General features: G+C 44.6%; 2 protein-coding genes across 3 annotated transcripts in view; one reads left to right on the top strand and one right to left on the bottom strand.

The window, feature by feature from the left end:
* Window positions 1-721: 721 nt before the first annotated feature.
* Window positions 722-6,418, top strand: coch (coagulation factor C homolog, cochlin (Limulus polyphemus)). Its single transcript, XM_064927857.1, has 12 exons — window positions 722-858; window positions 1,179-1,226; window positions 1,559-1,603; window positions 2,329-2,485; window positions 2,755-2,888; window positions 3,088-3,156; window positions 3,482-3,535; window positions 3,627-3,774; window positions 3,901-4,004; window positions 4,127-4,347; window positions 4,591-5,107; window positions 5,380-6,418. Exons 2-12 carry the CDS (start codon window positions 1,193-1,195, stop codon window positions 5,550-5,552), a joined length of 1,656 nt encoding a protein of 551 aa, XP_064783929.1. The 5' UTR covers window positions 722-858; window positions 1,179-1,192; the 3' UTR covers window positions 5,553-6,418.
* A 134-nt stretch (window positions 6,419-6,552) lies between these two features.
* Window positions 6,553-20,250, bottom strand: part of strn3 (striatin, calmodulin binding protein 3) — a 26,649-nt gene continuing 12,951 nt past the window's right edge. Inside the window, exons 2-16 of one of the 2 annotated variants that reach the window (XM_064927855.1) lie at window positions 16,874-16,977; window positions 16,549-16,622; window positions 16,371-16,452; window positions 15,907-16,083; window positions 15,473-15,608; window positions 14,952-15,093; window positions 13,541-13,677; window positions 11,708-11,883; window positions 11,563-11,610; window positions 11,279-11,400; window positions 10,857-11,024; window positions 10,082-10,222; window positions 8,912-9,019; window positions 8,635-8,721; window positions 6,553-8,426 (exon numbers count right to left, since the gene is read on the bottom strand). In XM_064927855.1, the coding sequence (XP_064783927.1) occupies window positions 8,257-8,426; window positions 8,635-8,721; window positions 8,912-9,019; window positions 10,082-10,222; window positions 10,857-11,024; window positions 11,279-11,400; window positions 11,563-11,610; window positions 11,708-11,883; window positions 13,541-13,677; window positions 14,952-15,093; window positions 15,473-15,608; window positions 15,907-16,083; window positions 16,371-16,452; window positions 16,549-16,622; window positions 16,874-16,977 (1,872 nt within the window). In that variant the 3' untranslated portion in view covers window positions 6,553-8,256. The remainder of the gene's footprint in view (window positions 8,427-8,634; window positions 8,722-8,911; window positions 9,020-10,081; window positions 10,223-10,856; window positions 11,025-11,278; window positions 11,401-11,562; window positions 11,611-11,707; window positions 11,884-13,540; window positions 13,678-14,951; window positions 15,094-15,472; window positions 15,609-15,906; window positions 16,084-16,370; window positions 16,453-16,548; window positions 16,623-16,873; window positions 16,978-20,250) is intronic. The other variant, XM_064927856.1, reaches the window with a different exon arrangement.

The raw sequence follows: 20,250 nt of genomic DNA, 5'->3' as shown, positions 1-20,250 counted from the left end.
TATTGCACACAGAAGGAATCCATATAACTTATGTGACTTGTTAAGCAATTTTTTACACCTGAACTTTATTTAGGATTCCCATAACAAAGGGGTTGAATACTTATTGACTCAATACATTTCCGCTCAAAAAGAAACATTCCACTTTGACATCATGGGTTATTGTGTGTAGGCCAGTGACAAAACATCTCAATTGAATCCATTTAAAATTCAGGTTGTAACACAACAAAATGTGGAAAAAGTCAAGGGGTGTAAATACTTTCTGACAGTACTGTACATACTAGCTTCTAGAAGTAGGTGAAGACCTGAGGATCGAAACGTGGTCACCAAAGCACATGGCAGCATAGATTGCAGTGAGTCTTTATGCCAATTGTCAGACACTTTTATCCAAAGCAATTTACAGACTTGAATGCAGATGTTTCAGTATATGTGATCCCCGTAGTATTTGTCTGGTACAATATGATCAGTCTTCTACTGTTATGTTTAATTACTTTGATTTCTTAATCTGCCTTATATTCTAACAAGGTACCTGCAATCATCATGTCAACCTCACTTTATTTGACTCCTATTTAATTTCTGGCTAATTTTGAGGCCACCTTATTGTCCTGGCTGCTTGGTTCAGATGACCCTTCTCAGGTTGAACGCAGGTCTCTAGTAGACCCCTCCTCCTCTGATGTCACAGGGAGATGACTGGGAAGTTTGAGGACATTATTTAAGGGGCCAGCTCTCTCTGGAGGTTCAGATGTGATCCCAGGAATACTACACACTTCCAATGAATAGCACCTTTTTCCTTCCCCCTGCAAGAATTTGCCATATGGAATCTTAGATCTCAAGGAAACCGTATTCTACAAATTGTCTAAGGTGGTGTGTGTGTGTGTGGGGGGGCTGTAATGAATGTGTTTTCATACTTTCTTTCAGCTTTAATCCCATAGAGACAGAGATGCTCTGTTGTGTTGAACGCATGACTGAACATTGTCCAAGCTGTAGATATCTAACTTGTCTTTTTAAGAGTGGCGTACTTTTCTATGAATTGATGACCAAAAATTTAAAATCTGTCTTATTGCATTGTTAGTTGATGTGCTTTTTTCTTATGCATTTCGTCTTATCAACTACTAGTAATTATATATCTCTAATTGTTGAAGAAATGTAAAATGTTTTCCTGGTTGCTTATTACATTGTAGGTGTTTGGGTCATCATGCCAATTTTGTTTGCTGTTCTACACCTGTTAGGTAAGCACTGGTTGGTGCAATTGACACACTGAATGTGCCACATCATCTACCTTGTATGAGTTGTCTAGGAAATGCCTTTTTCGGTTTCACTCAAAATAACAATGGAATGGAATAATTAAAAAAACGGTCATATCTGATCAAAAAGGCATTGTAGAGTTTTGTGTCATAATGATGAAATGAGTTCTGTGCAAAAAAATATATATATGTCAAAGCTTTATGTGTAATGAACTATAATATGTAACTAAGATTTCATGAATGCATATTCAATATTATTGAGTGAACTTTGACATTATTGTCAAAGCTTCAATGATCACTTTGTTTAATTCCCACAGGCATTCTGTCTCTGACATGCAGAGCATCTGGATCTGACTCAAGTGGTTAGTGGTTTGAATCTCATAAACACATTGTTTTTTTTCTCTCTGTCAATATTAGGCAGATGAGATACTGTAGGTGTGATACTACTAGTATTCTGGAAATTAACAATGTGTTCATTTAATGTTTCTCATCTTAATTTGATCCAATGTAGTCCCACAGAGAGACAGTTGAGAACTGCACAGCTCAGCAAGATAGTAAAATATAAAAAAATGTGAGTTTATTTATGAACAGTAGCTGCTGTATGTGAAGAAAAATATATATTTGATGGTGTTGTATCAGTGGATTTATTTAGTTTGTTAACCAGTCAGTTTTACTTGGCAGACTCCCAAACCAAATATGATACTTATTTCATTAAGTTAGAAGTGTCAGGATGTTATTGTTGAGAGCCACTGCTCGAGCCTTGTGGCCTTTGGCTCAGAGACATGTTCAATGGTAAGCCCAGTCTCTGTTTGATTTGGAAGAAATTCCTCAAAAGCAAACGGTAATGTTTATGATTTTTCTTCAAAATGTAATTAACGTAGAGGTGTGACTGAGGGTATTTTGTCTTCAGAGTTGTTCTTTATTATATCCTGCAGGCTTTGGTATCGAGTTGTGGCTCCGAGGAGGGGAAAGCCATACCAAACAAATAGGTATAGGCTCCCTGGCAGAAAACGCACAGAGCGCAGGCAGTATTCTCCATTTATTCTCTCGTTCTATCTCTCTCTTTCTGTCTTTCTTTCTGTCTCAGTTACCACCCCCATCACCTGTACGACCCGTGGGGCAGACCTGACGGAGGAGAAGCAGTTGGTCCTCTGTCCACCTAACTGCACCCTCTGGAGAGTGTCTGTGTTTGGTTCTCGGGTGTACGCCGCCGTGTCCAGCGTGTGTGGCGCTGCCGTGCACCAGTAAGGCTGGAGGAGATCAATAGCAGGGCTAAGAATAAGAGGCTTTGTGTAGGCCAGGAGAGGGATAATGTTTGGCTAATGCACATGCTATAAAGTTTCACCTCAATCACCTTATTTTCTTTCTCAATGAGTATTGATGTACAGAGAGAGTCAGTATAGCTTCTACAGCATCTGCATTCTTCATCTATCTTCCCTTCCCTCAAAGTTTGCAGTGACAGGCCGCTTACTACTCATTTACATTTTTCACTGTATTTGACCACTTTTCTCAGGGGGGTGATAAGGTCCTCGGGGGGACCAGTGAAGGTCCACAAACTGCAAGGCAGACAGAACTACCTCGGCTCCTACTCCCATGGAGTACAATCTCAGGCCCTGTCCAGGTGGACCGCATCATTCACTGTGGCCCGTAGGTGGCGCCAAATACCAAACATGTTTAATATCGTACATTCCACAGGAGAAAATGTGACTCGAAGGCTGAGTAGGCATGAAGAATGACTCGAATGGTATTTAATCATATTCAATGTTGATGTTTTTGAACGATTTGCAATGAAGTGATGTTTCATTAATGACACGTTTTGATAAAACATCTGACTCTTTGTTGTCAGAATCTGTTCATGTGCCCCAGGAGGTGTCCTCCCAGATAGCCACAACTGTCCTCCCTGCACCAGGACCAGGTACAATTCTAACATGTAGATTAAACTGCCCATGATGGTCACCAATACTACATGGTATACGCATTATATTTTATGGACACATCCTCTCTTGGTCCTCATACCTGACTAGAAGTTGAATTACAGTGCTGACTACGTATCCAAAAGTACAATTGCTTGATATCTTCATTACTAAATGGTTCTGTTTTCAGACCCTCCAGAGCTACCATGACGATTTCCACAGAGATACCCGTCTTCCTTATTTACATTACAGATAAGGGTATTTTTATTGAAACTCTTAACATGTACGAGCACCACATGCCGTAACCAGAGCCTGTCTGTCTTGCAGTGAAGAAAACATTAAAGAAGCCGGTGAAGAAAATGACTACAGGAGGAAATAGAGGTATGTTTGTGTCATGTTGTGCTTTGCTTTGATTGTGCCGAACATTTTTATTTTGCTTCCAGAATGCCCACGTCTTGCTCTCTCCTTCCAGACTGCCAGATGGAGATAGCCCTGCTGCTGGATAGCAGCAACAACATTGGGCAGCGTCGCTTCAACCTTCAGAAGAACTTCATCAGCAAGTTAGCGGTGATGCTAAAGATTGGACCGAATGGACCACATGTTGGTGTGGTGCAAGCTAGGTGAGTCAGTCCATTTGGTGTTCAATTAGCACATTTTCCAATTAGGTGTTATAATTTAGCCACTAACTTCCATAGCAAAACAGTACAGAATTGTATGAAGCTAACACAGCGCTCTTGTCCTTCCAGTGACACACCTCGGACAGAATTTCTCCTGACTAACTATACTCAACCCAAAGATGTGGTGTTTGCCATCAAAGAGGTAGCATACCTGGGAGGCAACACTAACACAGGTTCTTACAGATTTTTATTGCTGGTATACACATAGTACCACATGATGGATTTGCATGCCAAATGTAGTGGGGATTCCCAACAAAGCTCATCTGAGACCATCTTGTCTGTCTGGTCCCCACAGGTAAGGCCATCATGCACACGGTGGAGTCCTTCTTCCAGACGGGGGTGAGGAGAGGTCACCCCAGGGTCATAGTGGTGTTTATAGATGGCTGGCCCTCAGACGACCTGGAAGATGCGGCCGTGCTGGCCAGAGAGTCTGGTATCAATGTGTTCCTGGTGCCAGTGGCCAAGCCTGCCCTGGAGGAGCTCGGCATGGTCAGAGACAAGGACTACATGAAGAAGGTGAGCAGGGAGCCAAGAGATGTGTGACTCTGTGGTACTCTGTCTTATTGGCTGCATGATGTTCTGGCCCTACCCATAGTCGTTAGCAGATTTTTCTGGGCACCACATACTGTAATGCAAAGATCAATTCACAGGCCTATATCACAGTGATGTCATCACTTACAGTATCCAGCCATATCTGTTGTGTTCTAATCTACATGATGATATGTCACTGACTGACTGTGTTTGTGTGTGCCATGCCAGGCAGTGTGCAAGGACAACGGCTACTTCACATACGCCATACCCAGTTGGTTCGGCACCACCAAGTATGTGAAGCCCCTGGCCCAGAAGTTGTGCTCAGTAGACCAGCTCCTCTGCTCCAAGACCTGCTACAACTCGGTCAACCTGGGCTTCCTCATTGACGGCTCCAGCAGCGTCGGGGAGGGGAACTTCCGCCTGATCTTGGACTTCATTACCTCTGTGGCCCGTAGCTTCGACATCTCAGACATAGGGTCACGTGTTGGGGCAGTCCAGTTCACCTATGACCAGCGGATGGAGTTTAACATGTACGACTACCCAGTGAAAGATGATGCCCTCAGGGCCTTGCAGGGGATCCCCTACATGAGTGGGGGCACGGCCACGGGAGACGCCGTTGCCTATGCTACCCAGAACCTGTTCCTGGCCCGCAAGGCTGGCCCTGGGAGGAACTTCCTCATAGTGGTCACTGACGGACAGTCCTACGATGACGTCAGAGGGCCGGCCCTGGCCGCCCAGAAGGAAGGTGTGTGGATTCCTTTTTGGCAAAAGTATTGCCATGTGTCGGGCTAGCATGTAGAACAAGATCAAAATATGTTTGTATGACATAAGGAAACAGCTGAGCTGAAATGTTGTCACATTGAGTGCTATTAGTAGAGAAATAGGTTTTAGCGACAATGACCGCAGCTATAAGATCATCACACTGAACTATCAGATTTCTTAGATGATGCTCTTCCTATTCCAATCACTTCGAATTACAGCACTCGTTTGATCCCATCTCTCCCCCCTCTTCTACAGGGATCACCATCTACTCTGTGGGGGTGGCATGGGCACCAATGGATGACCTGCAAACTATGGCGTCAGAGCCCAAGGATAGCCACACATTCTTCACCAGGGAGTTCACTGGCCTGCAGCAGTTCCAGCAGCCCCTTGTAAGGGGCATCTGCAGGGACTTCACTGAGGCCAACTAGGGAGAGGTAGCAGAGAGAAGCTGTTTGGGCTCGCTGAAAACCCCAGCAAGACAGGAAACATCTAGATGGCACTTTATTTTACAGTACAGAAATTACCAGGTATTTACTGAGAAATAAAATGGTTACTACATAGTAATAACCTAGAAATTACTTGATTGTTTCTTTCGGATTCATTCAATCAAGTGCCACTCGGCACCCGATGGTTGTAAATTGTGTTGAATTCTTCAAAGTAGCTATCAGTTTTACCAAATTATTTTCTATTATACCAGTGCAAACACAAACAATACCGGAAAAAGTGCTAGTCACTGTTCAACACAACCTGAGTACAGCAGAAGCTAACAAGGCAATAGCATTGTAGGTTCAATAGTTCTCAGAAAACTATCATAGATCATCAAGTTGGATATTACCTTACTCAACTAGTCTGATATCATTATTCTCAATAATAGACCATATTCATTCATAGGTTCTCAAGATGTGACTAGTTTGGAATATTCATGTTTTATCCAATGTGTATCGTAACTATAGTGAAATACGTTAAGGTAGTTTGTATTTCTTGAACAATGCAAACCAAAAAGCACAGAAACATGTTGCCTATAGACCAAGGTATTCCTTCGCTTTCACCCTCAATACAGTTATCACTTCTCTGCTTGATATTGCTTGTAGTCATATGTATGTTAGTTAAAAGGGATGATATTTAGGGAATAAAAGTACGATTAAATTTTTCCTAGGCCACAACTGCTGATGCTAAGCTTCTGTTGCCTACAACAGAACGCTTTCCCAAAGCCAGTTTCTCTTGTATACTGTACCATACTTATAGTACATTTGCATGTTGACCTGTACTTTATAAATTACATTTTTTTTAATGATTCTGGTTGATTCTATAATTATTACTTTTCTTTCAAGAAAAGTGTTTTTGTTTTACAATTTTTCAATAGAAGTGTTTATCATGCAAACTATATTACATGCAGACTGCATGCATTAAAAACAGACTGTACAGGTACACCATTTAATATTTATTATACACATTTTATATACATTACTTTTGAACTGTTGAATGTGGTACAATCTTTAAAATCTGCTGATTCATAGTTTGTAAATCAAAAACCTTACAAAACATCAACATTCGCAAACTGATCAGAACCTTTTTTTTTGGAAGTCTAGAAAAAAACGACTATTAATCATGCATGACAGAAACAAAAACAGTCTGAGCTACACCGTACGTTGGAAAATAAAACAGTTCTGCCAGATACAAAGGAAAATAGTACAACCAAACAAAACATTGAGTCGTGATTAATCTTACGTTTGCTATTCCAATCCCTTAATAAAGAAACAGTTCCACTCCATGCTTGCTTCAAAGCAGTGTTTTAACAGAAGGCAAACGTAGACATCAGATTGCATTTTATATGAACCTATATGTTTCACTTGTTTTCTATTCACTGTTCCAGTTTCACTTGAGAGCCCAATCTTAGAGATCCTTGGGCCATGTCTGTAGTTGAACGGATAAGACTAACAGAAAGTGAAATAAATAGTATTAAGATGTGTCATAACCTGTGATAAATAAACTCAAATACAGTAAGGTGTACAAAAAATATCACATAGTGATAGGATGCTGCAGTTTATTTAAAAAGAGCTCTCAGGAAGCCATTAAAATGGGCTTCTTTTAGTCCGAGTCTTTACTGCCGTGACCTGACGGTGTCAAAGCAATGTAAGAGAGAGCATCCTCGGGTTCGGAAGGGCGAGATCAACGACTGTTTTCTGTGACGGGGACAATAAGTCCGATCAGGGTTGTAGGGGACAGCATGAGCTGTGATGAAGGGTTCTTACCAGGAATAAATATTCCTTTTTTTTTCTTTAAACAAACTATTTTTTCAGTGCTGTTCTGACAGACTATATTTATATAAAAAGGATTATAAAAACTATATTTTTTTTTTTACACAAAAATGTCATGTAACCTATGCTAAAGTGAAGTTGATTGACATAGTTCAATTCATATTATTTTTCTCTCGCCACATGGTTGTTGAGGGGACGCCTGTGACTCGTGTTTAGCGTGAACTGAATCCACACCGCAGGGTCTCCCGGTCAGCCCACCAGGGGCTGTGGCCAAGTCCCGTTAAATACCCTTTTCACACTAGCGAGATAAACCGAGCCAAGCTGAGCTGTACTGGCCTGGTCACAAATCCACCATAGTTACTGGAAACATGGTGAAAAGAACAATGTGGAAAGATCATATCTAAGCCAATTCAGTATGGTCGGGGTCAGCCCAGTTGTGTGAATCAGATTAAAAGACGTGACCCAGTCCCGACCGACCGCTCTCTCTCTCACGACCCACTGTCTGACGCATACGACAGCCACTCCGTCCATGGTCACTGAAGTGCACCTACAGGACAGATATTAGCTCAGCTCAAACCTAGTGAAAAGGCTACATACACTGGCTTGTTTAACTCCAGCTTTTAACTTACAGTAAATTACAGTTAAATGTTTTTGTGTTCGAAAACAGACAACTGATTGGTCGCTCCTCCACTCACCATGCCTGGCATAAGTCCCCTTGGCACCTGGTTTCTGTCAAGTGTAGAGTTCAATAGGGATGGAGGGAGGCAGCGTCAATGTAGTGTCATAAAATGCTACTCTTGTAACACAAGGCAGTGAAGCAGTCTATTCTTTCTTTGTGTCTACACGCTCAGCTCAGTCTGGCAGAGCTTGTCTACTACACAAATACTTTGGCCAGGGCGTCGGCCCCCGCACTTGCTATGTATGCCTTAGACGGGTGGAAGGCAACGTCATAGATGGACTCGTCCGACTTCATGCGGTGGGCAGTGATCTCCTGCACACAGGTCTTACTGTCCAGGTTCCACAGGCGGATTGAACAGTCGTGGCCTACGGAGGAGAAACAAGGAAAGGAAGGTAGGATCAGCAATGTTCTCTCTGGATATCAGCACGACCTGAATTTTACATGAGTGTGTTGTCATAGGTTACAAACGTGTAGAAGAATATTGATACTGGTCTTAGAATCAGAACCAGTAAGCTGGTGACCATCGAATGCTGCCTTTTAAAAATTCCCCACAGCTACGTTGCTTGTACTTACTTCCTGACATCAGGTAGATCCCGTTGGGGTCCACAGCCAGGCTGGTGACAGCATCCAGGTGGGCCACCATCGCATGGATCACTTTACCTACACAACAGGACAGACATACACAAGTCAGTACAGAGATATGGCAGGCAGACAGATTACAAAACATGTACAAAAAACAGTCCCAACTCTATATGACTGGTCTTAGTCATTCTCCCATCTCGTCTCTGATTCACTGAGCTAGTCAATCAGAGTAGCTAGCTGAACACTGTGTACTCCCCTGTTCACGTACCTGATTTATTGTCAAAGAACTTGATGTCCCTGTCCTCATGGGCCGTGATGGTGACAGGCAGGGTGGGGTGACTCACTACCTTGTTGATGTGGTTGGCTCCAGGCAGAGCTGAAAACACACAGGTGAGAGAATGGGTCACAACACAGTCACTATTAATACAACACCCGAAATGAGGACAGACCATTAAAACTGTGTACAAAGTTAGTAGTCTAGGATATGAGATATCTATATAAACATGAAAAAGCAACCATATCATTAGCAGTTAAAATTATTCAGAGAGTTATTTATAATGTTACCCAGTATTTACTTGATTTCCACATAACATGTTTCTGTATACCCCAAAATCCCCACGGAAAATGTAATTCAGTAAGTCATTCTATATGTTCTCCCCTTTCTAACTGAGCTTATGGCCCATAGTCTCCCTGGTTGTGTTGAAAGGCTCTGGTCTAGGGTTGTTGTAGTCCTGCTGCTAAATGATGAAAGGCTCTGGTCTAGGGTTGTTGTAGTCCTGCTGCTAAATGATGAAAGGCTCTGGTCTAGGGTTGTTGTAGTCCTGCTGCTAAATGATGAAAGGCTCTGGTCTAGGGTTGTTGTAGTCCTGCTGCTAAATGATGAAAGGCTCTGGTCTAGGGTTGTTGTCGTCCTGCTGCTAAATGATGAAAGGCTCTGGTCTAGGGTTGTTGTAGTCCTGCTGCTAAATGATGAAAGGCTCTGGTCTAGGGTTGTTGTAGTCCTGCTGCTAAATGATGAAAGGCTCTGGTCTAGGGTTGTTGTAGTCCTGCTGCTAAATGATGAAAGGCTCTGGTCTAGGGTTGTTGTCGTCCTGCTGCTAAATGATGAAAGGCTCTGGTCTAGGGTTGTTGTAGTCCTGCTGCTAAATGATGAAAGGCTCTGGTCTAGGGTTGTTGTAGTCCTGCTGCTAAATGATGAAAGGCTCTGGTCTAGGGTTGTTGTAGTCCTGCTGCTAAATGATGAAAGGCTCTGGTCTAGGGTTGTTGTAGTCCTGCTGCTAAATGATGAAAGGCTCTGGTCTAGGGTTGTTGTAGTCCTGCTGCTAAATGATGAAAGGCTCTGGTCTAGGGTTGTTGTAGTCCTGCTGCTAAATGATGAAAGGCTCTGGTCTGGGGTTGTTGTAGTCCTGCTGCTAAATAATAGGTGCAATAGACTTGCTGTTCTCCCCCTGACCGGCGAACACCACGGCAGCCTGGGACGTCTCCAGGTCATAGATCACAGCGTTGCCCGTGTTGAAGGACGCCACCATGTGGGCGGGGTCACAGCCATTGAAGTCCACCGCCGTGGGGATGCCGTGTTCTGTCACACACACACACACACACACACACACACACACACACCAGTTGAAGAGCCTTTTTGCACCTCCACTGTCCGACCTTGGCCACTTGACACAGGGCCGCAGTCAAGTGCCATTGTCATGTTATGTCCGTGTGAAAAACGAGCTCCCCACACTACTGGGGAAGTAAAGTGCGTAGCATTTGGATTGTATGGCTGTCAAATCTATTCTTACCAAATGGATCTCTTAGATGAAGGGAGCAGATGAAAGACATCTGATATAAAATTCACTTGTCATTTACAATTACTTTTTACTCCAACTTTGTTGAAACGCCTCGATCAAACCTCCAGCGTCATCTGGATAGGTGCGCAACGAAAGTTAATTCACCTTCTGCTACCATTTCTGTCAAGCCATCGACGCGCACAGTTTGACGCACACGTTTGATCAATCCAACGTACGAGCCATACAGAACGCCCTGCCTCTGCAACGCTAAAGGCAAACGCAGAGTTCCATTGGAAAGGAATGTACTTCTGGTGTACCAAAACGCAATGACGCTGTCAGCATGATCAAGGCGTAAAATAAATGGACATCAGTAAGCTATTGGGCCTTAATAATGTATTGCTGTTCTAAGCCTACTTCTATGCCCTGTGTCCTCACCTTTCTCTGCGTTGTAAGTGCTGATGCATGGGTTCTTCTCCTGGGGGTTCCACAGCTTGACGGTTCCGTCTGCGGAGCAGGACAGCAGCCGGTTCTTGATGCCGCTGTAGGCCAACCCCCACACAGCGTCAGTGTGGCCCAGCCAGGTTCCAGCCAGGACGCTGGGGTCTGAGGCGTTGGAGGAGGGGACAGGGTCAGTGATACCCATGCAATAAGAGCGGAAAAACAGCTCTTTGATTACTCAAGGGTGCGATTGGAATAAAATTAAGGGATAGAAAATAGAAGTCGACTCATCAATTCAAATAATATGATGGCACAATTAAAGTATTCCTGACTTCTGTTACTGTGGTCAATGTCTGAAGGCACAGAGGCTAGACGGATACACTGGCCACGCCAGTGGGCTGAGGATGTGTCAACCTTACCGTAGGTGTCATAAGGGTCCACGTTGGAGCTGGGGATGTTCCACCACTGTATTGTGTGGTCAATCCCTCCACTGTAACACTGCTCTCCACTGGAGGTCATAGCCAGGGACAGCACAGGCCCACTGAGGAGAGGACAGGCGTATCAGAAAGGTGACATTTCATAACAATGCTTACACCGTGAGAGAAAGCCATATACAAAACAGCTTTTCCTGACTGATTGAAAATTGTTTTATCGTATTATTATAAACAATGACCACAGTTCCTTCTGGTTATTAGATACTTACACATGGGCTCTGAATGTGTAAATGGGCTCCACGTCGAAATAGGCACTTCTAAAGAAGAAACAAAGTTCTTTAAAAAAAGGTTTCTTGGACCGATTTTATTTAATGAGACATTCCATAATGACAAGATATCCAACAGTGTGTGTACTTTTTGGCAGGTACGGTCTTCTGTAGGTTCCACAGTTTGAGTGTGTGGTCCTCAGACACGGTGACCAGGACAGGCTCTACAGGATGGAAGGCCAGAGCCCTGACCCCGTCAAAGTGGCTGCGCAGGGTGTACTTGGGATTCCACGTCTTCCTGAACGTGTCCTTATTGGCTGGCAGCTAAAAATAGACACCGGACAGGGGAGGAAAAGAGAACAGCAACTTTAAACAACGGTGGAGTGAAAAATAGAGACAGGTTGGTGGTGAGTTAGCTAGGGGGGGCTAACAGCACTGGAGGATGTAACGTACTAGGACTACTTGAGCACGGGAGGCCCATCCACTTCCTAATGTAGCTCCTAATGAACACATGTCATTCTGACCAACTGTCAAAGCTAGAGAACCTTCTGCTCTCTCAACGCTTTGTGTGCATGCGTGAGGTGGTTGAGGCGGAGGAGAGAGGCAGGGAAGGGTACAGGAGGAGAGAGAGAGAGGCAGGGAGGATTACAGGAGGAGAGAGAGAGGCAGGGAGGGGTACAGGAGGAGAGAGAGAGAACAGGAGGAGAGAGAGAGGCAGGGAGGGGTCAGGAGGAGAGAGAGAGAACAGGAGGAGAGAGAGAGAACAGGAGGAGAGAGGTTCAGGGAGGGTTCAGGAGGAGAGAGGGGTACATGAGGAGAGAGAGAGAGGCAGGGAGGGGAACAGGAGGAGAGAGAGAGGCAGGGAGGGGTCAGGAGGAGAGAGAGAGGAGAACAGGAGGAGAGAGAGAGGCAGGGAGGGGTCAGGAGGAGAGAGAGGTTCAGGAGGAGAGAGGTTCAGGGAGGGTTCAGGAGGAGAGAGGGGTACATGAGGAGAGGAGGGTTCAGGAGGAGAGAGAGAGGAGAACAGGAGGAGAGAGGTTCAGGGAGGGTTCAGGAGGAGAGAGGGGTACATGAGGAGAGGAGGGTTCAGGAGGAGAGAGAGAGGCAGGGAGGGGTACAGGAGGAGAGAGAGGTACATGAGGAGAGGAGGATTCAGGAGGAGAGGCAGGCAGGGATGGGTACAGGAGGAGAGAATGGTTCAGGAGGAGAGAGGGAGGCAGGGAAGGGTACAGGAGGAGAGAGGGGTACAGGATGAGAGAGGGGTACAGGATGAGAGAGGGGTACAGGAGGAGAGAGAGGCAGGGAGGAGTACAGGATGAGAGAGGGGTACAGGCGGAGTACAGGATGAGAGAGGGGTACAGGCGGAGTACAGGATGAGAGAGTGGTACAGGCGGAGTACAGGATGAGAGAGGGGTACAGGAGGAGTACAGGATGAGAGAGGGGTACAGGCGGAGTACAGGATGAGAGAGGGGTACAGGCGGAGTACAGGATGAGAGAGGGGTACAGGCGGAGTACAGGATGAGAGAGGGGTACAGGAGGAGTACAGGATGAGAGAGGGGTACAGGCGGAGTACAGGATGAGAGAGGGGTACAGGCGGAGTACAGGATGAGAGAGGGGTACAGGCGGAGTACAGGATGAGAGGGGTACAGGCGGAGTACAGGATGAGAGAGGGGTACAGGCGGAGTACAGGATGAGAGAGGGGTACAGGAGGAGTACAGGATGAGAGAGGGGTACAGGCGGAGTACAGGATGAGAGAGGGGTACAGGCGGAGTACAGGATGAGAGAGGGGTACAGGCGGAGTACAGGATGAGAGAGGGGTACAGGCGGAGTACAGGATGAGAGAGGGGTACAGGAGGAGTACAGGATGAGAGAGGGGTACAGGAGGAGTACAGGATGAGAGAGGGGTACAGGAGGAGAGGAGGGTTCAGGGAGGGGTTGGTGCTGTTCAGGGGGTCATGGTTCAGGGCTGACAGTTGCTTACATCATAGCTGTAGTCAGCCTCATCGTTGGAGACGGTGAGGTCAGCCAGGTCTCCCAGGCCCAGGAAACTCTCCAACACGTCATCAGAGCCAATGATAAAGGACTTGCCCCCGCCTGAGGAAAACGGTAAGGGCTCGGCTAAGAATAGGACGGAGAGGAGAAGGTTTAGTAAACGACATACAGGCCACACCTAGACAAAGAGCTCAGCCTCTCAGTGGGGTGTGAAAACCTTCCCCCGCATGGCAAGACTGCAGAGCACACACTAAGTGGATTGACTTAGTGACATGGCTGGAGAGGTTTTTATGTCTAACATGGTAGAAAGTATTTCACTGGGTAGAAGTCAAAACCTTGAGTGAATAACAATGAGACATGCGATGAAACATGTTCCTAAACAGACAAAAGAGGAGAAGCAACTACACAGGTTAGGCCCCTTGCAAAAAAAAACACATAAAAAATAAGACCAGCACTGTGTGGGATTGGGTTCATTTCATTACTAGCGGGTCTGACTGGTGCTCTTTATGTAACCCTTTCTCTCGGCCACTGTGCTGAGAGTAGTGTGACTGAACCGAGAGGCTGGGATTTTGAGCAGGGCACGCAGCAGCAGTGAGGTGTGTGGCAGGGCCAGGGGAGGCCAGGCGAGGCCAGGGGGGGGGCTCAGAATATCCTGTGCACAAGTGAGGAGGAATGCTGATGCAGCATTGGCGTGACTGAGATGGCATAGGGTAGGCCATTCTTGGTGCAGATCAGAATACACGCTCCACTACTCAATATTTCAGTTATATCTACCACCGGCCCACAGATGGGTAGAGGAAAACACGCCTACCACCGGCCCACAGATGGGTAGAGGAATACACGCCTACCACCGGCCCACAGCTGGGTAAAGGAATACGCGCCTACCACCGGCCCACAGATGGGTAGAGGAATACACGCCTACCACCGGCCCACAGCTGGGTAGAGGAATACGCGCCTACCACCGGCCCACAGCTGGGTAGAGGAATACGCGCCTACCACCGGCCCACAGATGGGTAGAGGAATACACGCCTACCACCGGCCCACAGATGGGTAGAAGAAAACACGCCTACCACCGGCCCACAGATGGGTAGAGGAAAACACGCCTACCACCGGCCCACAGATGGGTAGAGGAAAACACGCCTACCACCGGCCCACAGATGGGTAGAGGAATACACGCCTACCACCAGCCCACAGATAGGTAGAGGAATACATGTCTACCACCGACACACACACACACACACACACACACACACGGGCTGTCCAAGCCACAGTTCCTCTACCCAACACCCATGCAGGCTAAATCTACATTTTCATTGATACAAATGGCTGCATTTATGCCAAAAGGGGACACAATGGGGTATAGGCTAGTTCTCAGCAGGAGATATGTTATACCCTCTTACCCCATTCGGTCCCGTCCCCTGAACTCCTGGCCTCCCCTGCTCCCTCTCCATCCTCGGCATTCACCAGAAAGTCAAACTCCTTCATAGCCTCCTCCGTGTCGGGATCGTCTGGAAGGTCAGAGGCCAGGCCCTCGTTCCCAACCTGGACAGAGGACAAACACAGTCAGCCACCAGGTCTGGCACACTGGGATCAAATACAGTACACAGTTAATACAATACTTGTATATAATAACAATACTTGTCAAATAAAAGGTTGCTGGTATTCTCCTTCCACATGCTCATGTACCGAATTTTAAATTGTGGTGAACTCTTTTACACAGCAGGCATTTAAAGGTTCTCTCTTGATAACTATCAACATTCATAATCAGATCTGAGGATACAAGTCGAGTGTCAAGAGACAAGTATTGCTCTTAGTAAGCCATTATTACACCCATTTACACAGTGCTGACACTGGCAGTACATTTACAACAACACTAGTAAGGGGATTCAGATGTCGTCGTCTGAAGCAAAGAGGTCTTCACCTTTAGCTTATGTTTTTTTATTGTGTGTTTGCCGCTGTCTATATCCTCCATCAGGTCTCCCTCCTCATCGTCATCTTCATCACTGTCGTCTGTGTTTTCTAAGAAGTTAAATGTTTCCAGAACGTCTCCTGGATTCCTAGAAAAACAGTTTGTAAACAACTATTTAGAGCAATGCGGGCGACACTGCAAATGATTTCATGAGCAAATTAAATGAAACAGGATGGATGATGTGGCTAATGCTATTCAGAGCATACTGTTCTGAACACACAGAGGCACCATGTGCAGAATCCATCAGAAATCTGCTATTTAGGAAGTTGCCAGGAAAAGTGGAGAGTGTGATTTCAGTTTCGTCAGGAAAGGTGAACATTGTGTCAGTTGGATCTTCACTGAAGTGATTGGCAGTGTGCAGGATCAGATGAGGCCTAACAAACTACCTTTTCATATCTTGTCCCTTTGGTTTGGCTGGAGACTCCCCTCCGTTGAGGATCAGCTCCAGGTTCTTGTTTTCCACAGAGCCGTTCTGCTCCGAGCCGGATAGGCCCAGTAACGAACGCACTCTCTGAGACCGCACATCTAGTATTGTGTCCGTGTAACCTACTTCCTGAAGATATCTGTTGGGTCAGAAACAGAATTACACATCCAAATGACCTAGCTAGTGAAATAAACCTGGGCCTGTGTACCTAAAGCTTCCCAGAGCAGGAATGCTGATCTAGGATCAGTTTAACATTTTAGAGCATAAGGAATAAGATTACATGGACTAGGGGGACCTGATCCTTGATCAGCATGATGAGACGCTCTATGAATACAGACCCTGATGGGAATTCATCTTGATCTATAAACGTGTTAGAATGCTAGCTGGATGAGAGGCCCTATAGGTATGCTGTGTCGGCGTACTCACTGTCTGAGGAGCTGTCTGCCCTGTTTCCACGTCAGCTGACTGTTCTGGGGTACAGCAGGGACCTCTGTGTCTTTGGTATCTTCTGCAAACCTCACGGAAGAAAAGTTATCGAAACCACTGTATGTGAACATATTCTATTAATTTCATTTTTTATAGCAGAGACAGGAGAGGTCCGTACCTGGTTCAAAGTTAGGCATCTTAACTTCACCTTGATTTAATTCTGTTCCATATTTTAATTTATGGTATTTTGCTCTGGTAGAGAAAAGACAAATGAAAGAGTTGAGTAAATGTGATGAGATAATAAATTCTACATTGCAGTCAGTGGAGGCTGCTGAGGGGAGGACGGCTCATAGTAATATAGCTGGAACGGAGTCGTCCTCCCCTCAGCAGCCTCCACTGACTGCGGTCGCACACAAAATGGACATGTACCAATGAGACAGATTGAACTTGGCCATATATCAAAGTTATTGCCTCAAGTTAAAAGAGAGAAGCGATACACTCACCTTTCTTGCTTTAATGCATATTCTAACATCTTTATTCTTCTAACTAGATCATTCTTCACATTCTCTTGACCTTTCCTTTCTCCTTGTAGGAATGCTATTCGAGCCTGAAAAAAACAAACACGAAAGGAGAAAACATTTATAAGTTAACGGTTCTGCCGTTAAAGCCAATAATTTACTCACAACTTTAAAAGCTCTACAAAATGTTAAGGTCATCTGTTGTGGCGTATCAGTGTGTCAAGAAGCAGTGCGGCTCGGCAGGGTCGTATTTCGGAGGACAAATGGCTCTCGACCTTCACCTCTCCCGAGTCCGTACAGGAGTTGAAGCGATGGGAAAAGACTAACTACCAATTGAATATCCCGAAATTGGGGAGAAAAAGAGGTTAATATTTTTTTGAAAATTATATGTATTCTATAAATAAACAAGCAATCTTTCCCACTGAAGTAATAGGCATGTCATGTCTACTAAATTATTAAAACAGATGAATAACAGTGGCAGCAATGACTATTACATCACCTTCTACTGCCACATCACTCTTATTCTCATCTTCATATTCCATTCATTAATGACTCCATGCCTTATATCAAATTAAATGTGAATTATGTACACAACCAAACCCCATGTAGGGGCCTACTGTACCAGCTATTGACTCCACACATACAGTGCCTTCAGAAAAACTTTTTACACAATTTGCTGTGTTACAACCTGAATTTAAAATGGATTACATTCTGATTTCTTTGTCACTGACCTACACACAATACCCCCTTTTTTTAAACAAATGAATTAAAAATGAAAATCTAAAATGTCTTTGAGTCAATAATTATTCAAATCCTTTATGGCAAGCCTAAATAAGTTCAGCAGTAAAAATGTGCTAAACAAGTCACACAAGTTGCATGGATACACTGTGTGCAATAATAGTGTTTAACATAATGACTATCTCACCTCTACCCCACACATACAAATAATTGTAAGGTCCCTCAGTCAAGCAGTGAATTTCAAACAGATGCAACCACATTGGATGGATCCCTGAGGATGGATCAACATTGTAGTTACTCCACAATACTAACCTAATTGACAGAGTGAAAAGGAGGAAGCCTGTACAGAACAAAAACATATTCTAAAACATGCCTCCTGTTTGCAATAGGCACTAAAGTAAAACAGAAAAAAACTATTTGGTAAAGCAATTAACACTTTGTATTCATAACAAAAAGTTACGTTTGGGATAAATCCAATACAACACACTATGGAGTACCACTCTCCATATTTTCAAGCATAGTGATGGCTTCATCATGTTATGGGTATGCTTGTAATTATTAAGGACTATGGAGTTTTTCAGGATAAAAAGGAAATGGAATGGAGCTAAGCACAGGTAAAATCCTAGAGGAAAACCTGGTTCAGTCTGCTTTCCACCAGACACTGGGAGATGAATTCACCTTTCAGCGGGACAATAACCTAAAACACAAGGCCAAATCTACATGAGTTGCTTACCAAGACGACAGTGAATGTTCCCAAGTAGCTGAGCTACAGTTGACTTAAATCTGTTTGAACATCTATGGCAAGACTTGAAAATGGTTGCCTAGCAATGATCAACAACCAATGACAGATGAAGAATTCTGAATATATATAAAAATGTAAATGGCAAATTTTGAACAATCCAGGTGTGCAAAGCTCTTAGACTTACCCAGAAAGACTCACAGCTGTAATCACTACCAAAGGTCATTCTAAAATGTATTTCCTCAGGATGTTGAATTCTTATGTAGTCAAGATAGTGTTTTATTTTTCATCATTTCTTTAAAGAAAAAATATACATTGTCTTCCACTTTGACACCAGTATTTAGTGTAAATCGTAGACTAAATGAAATTAATTTAATCAAGGGGTGTGAATACTTTCTGAAGGCACTGTATTTGAAAGAGACACTGGATATAAAAAAGAAAAAAAAGGCCTAAACAAAACATTTGAAATAGGTATAGGCACCGATGAATTGGGGAAACCTTAATATAGGCCTGGTGAGTCAAAGTAGGACTCTGTCTGTTGCTCCTGGGATCAACAGAGCAGCAGGCCCAGGTTGTAACGCAGGCCTCAAGTAGGATCACCCCTGTAAGGGTGTTCAGTTCATACAGCACTATTTAGCTGGCCCTCTTCTCCTGCTCAACTCTGTGCTGCTCGTGAGCACTGAGCAGCTGTGACACCCAATGCCGTTTAAAGGGTAGCAGGCAGGGGGTATTTTTAGTCAGCCGCCCTAAACGCCCTCTCGACTGGTGGGGTGTCATGGTGCCCATAGCAACCCAGTTGTTCAGCAGGTAAACCGGAGGCCGACATTCATGCCGTAGTCATGGAGACGAGAAAGTGCCAGACGGGTAAAGTGCCACCGGCTAAACCATACCGGCTATGAAAACACTATGCTGGATCTGAACCACTGAGTCGCCTGGTCCAGTCACTCCCTCACAATAATAAAATAAGACAAAATTGAGTACACATTCAAGGAGTGGGAGACCCAGCTCTCTACATGGGGTCAATTTTCAACATAGGATTCACTTCAGTCAACGGAGATCAGTTCTCTTAAATAGAACAATTACTGTATAAGAACTAATCTTTTCTAAAGTTTTCCACCTCGGTGTTCAAGTCAAAGTGCTAACTGAAAGTCTTGCTGGGACCATAAGCATGGGAGGTCTCAGGTCTGGCCAGTTGAAGTTGGCTAAAGGGAGGAGGAGAGTTTCAGCTGAACGAACAGCTGTTTACATTGGTCTTTTTCTGTGGACAAACGGGATCTAGTTCAACAGCCAGGGGACATAGCAGTCGGTTACACAAGCACTAGCTACTCCCTCAGCAGATACAGCTGGCTACAACACTCAACTAAACATTTTGGTTTGGTCATTAACATGTGTAGCGGCCATGACTGAATACAAAAGAGAGTCATCTTTGGGTAGTTTCATGTGGGTTTCTCGTGTGTGTGTGTGTGTGTGTGTGTGTGTGTGTGTGTGTGTGTGTGTGTGTGTTCGCACATGGCAAGTGTTTGTACATCCACTCTGCCAAAACGATACACAATTAGTCCTTCACTCACCCTAGATAACTTGAAAAACCTAACCAGGGAGGTATTCATTACGGCGATTCTGCAACAGAAACTGTTTCCTCCAAACAGAAAATGTTTTGCAACAAAAACAAGTTTCTATTGGACAAAATCAGGGATGTCCCTCCCCATTTCATCCATGTTCTTTTTTTGTGCTTCTGTTTGGTTCTTAAAAGGTTAAAAAAGGTTAAAAAATAAAAGGTTTCCGTTGCAAGACGTAATGAATACACCCTCTGGTCTTGTGTCTTGAAGTTGCCTAGTCTAGCTAGTGCTAGCCATCTTCTTTCGCCAATTTTTCTGTTTTTGATTTG

The sequence above is a fragment of the Oncorhynchus masou genome, chromosome 21 (assembly GCF_036934945.1).
Source record: "Oncorhynchus masou masou isolate Uvic2021 chromosome 21, UVic_Omas_1.1, whole genome shotgun sequence".
NCBI lineage: Eukaryota > Metazoa > Chordata > Actinopteri > Salmoniformes > Salmonidae > Oncorhynchus > Oncorhynchus masou.
This window is presented reverse-complemented; position numbering and strand designations above follow the sequence as displayed.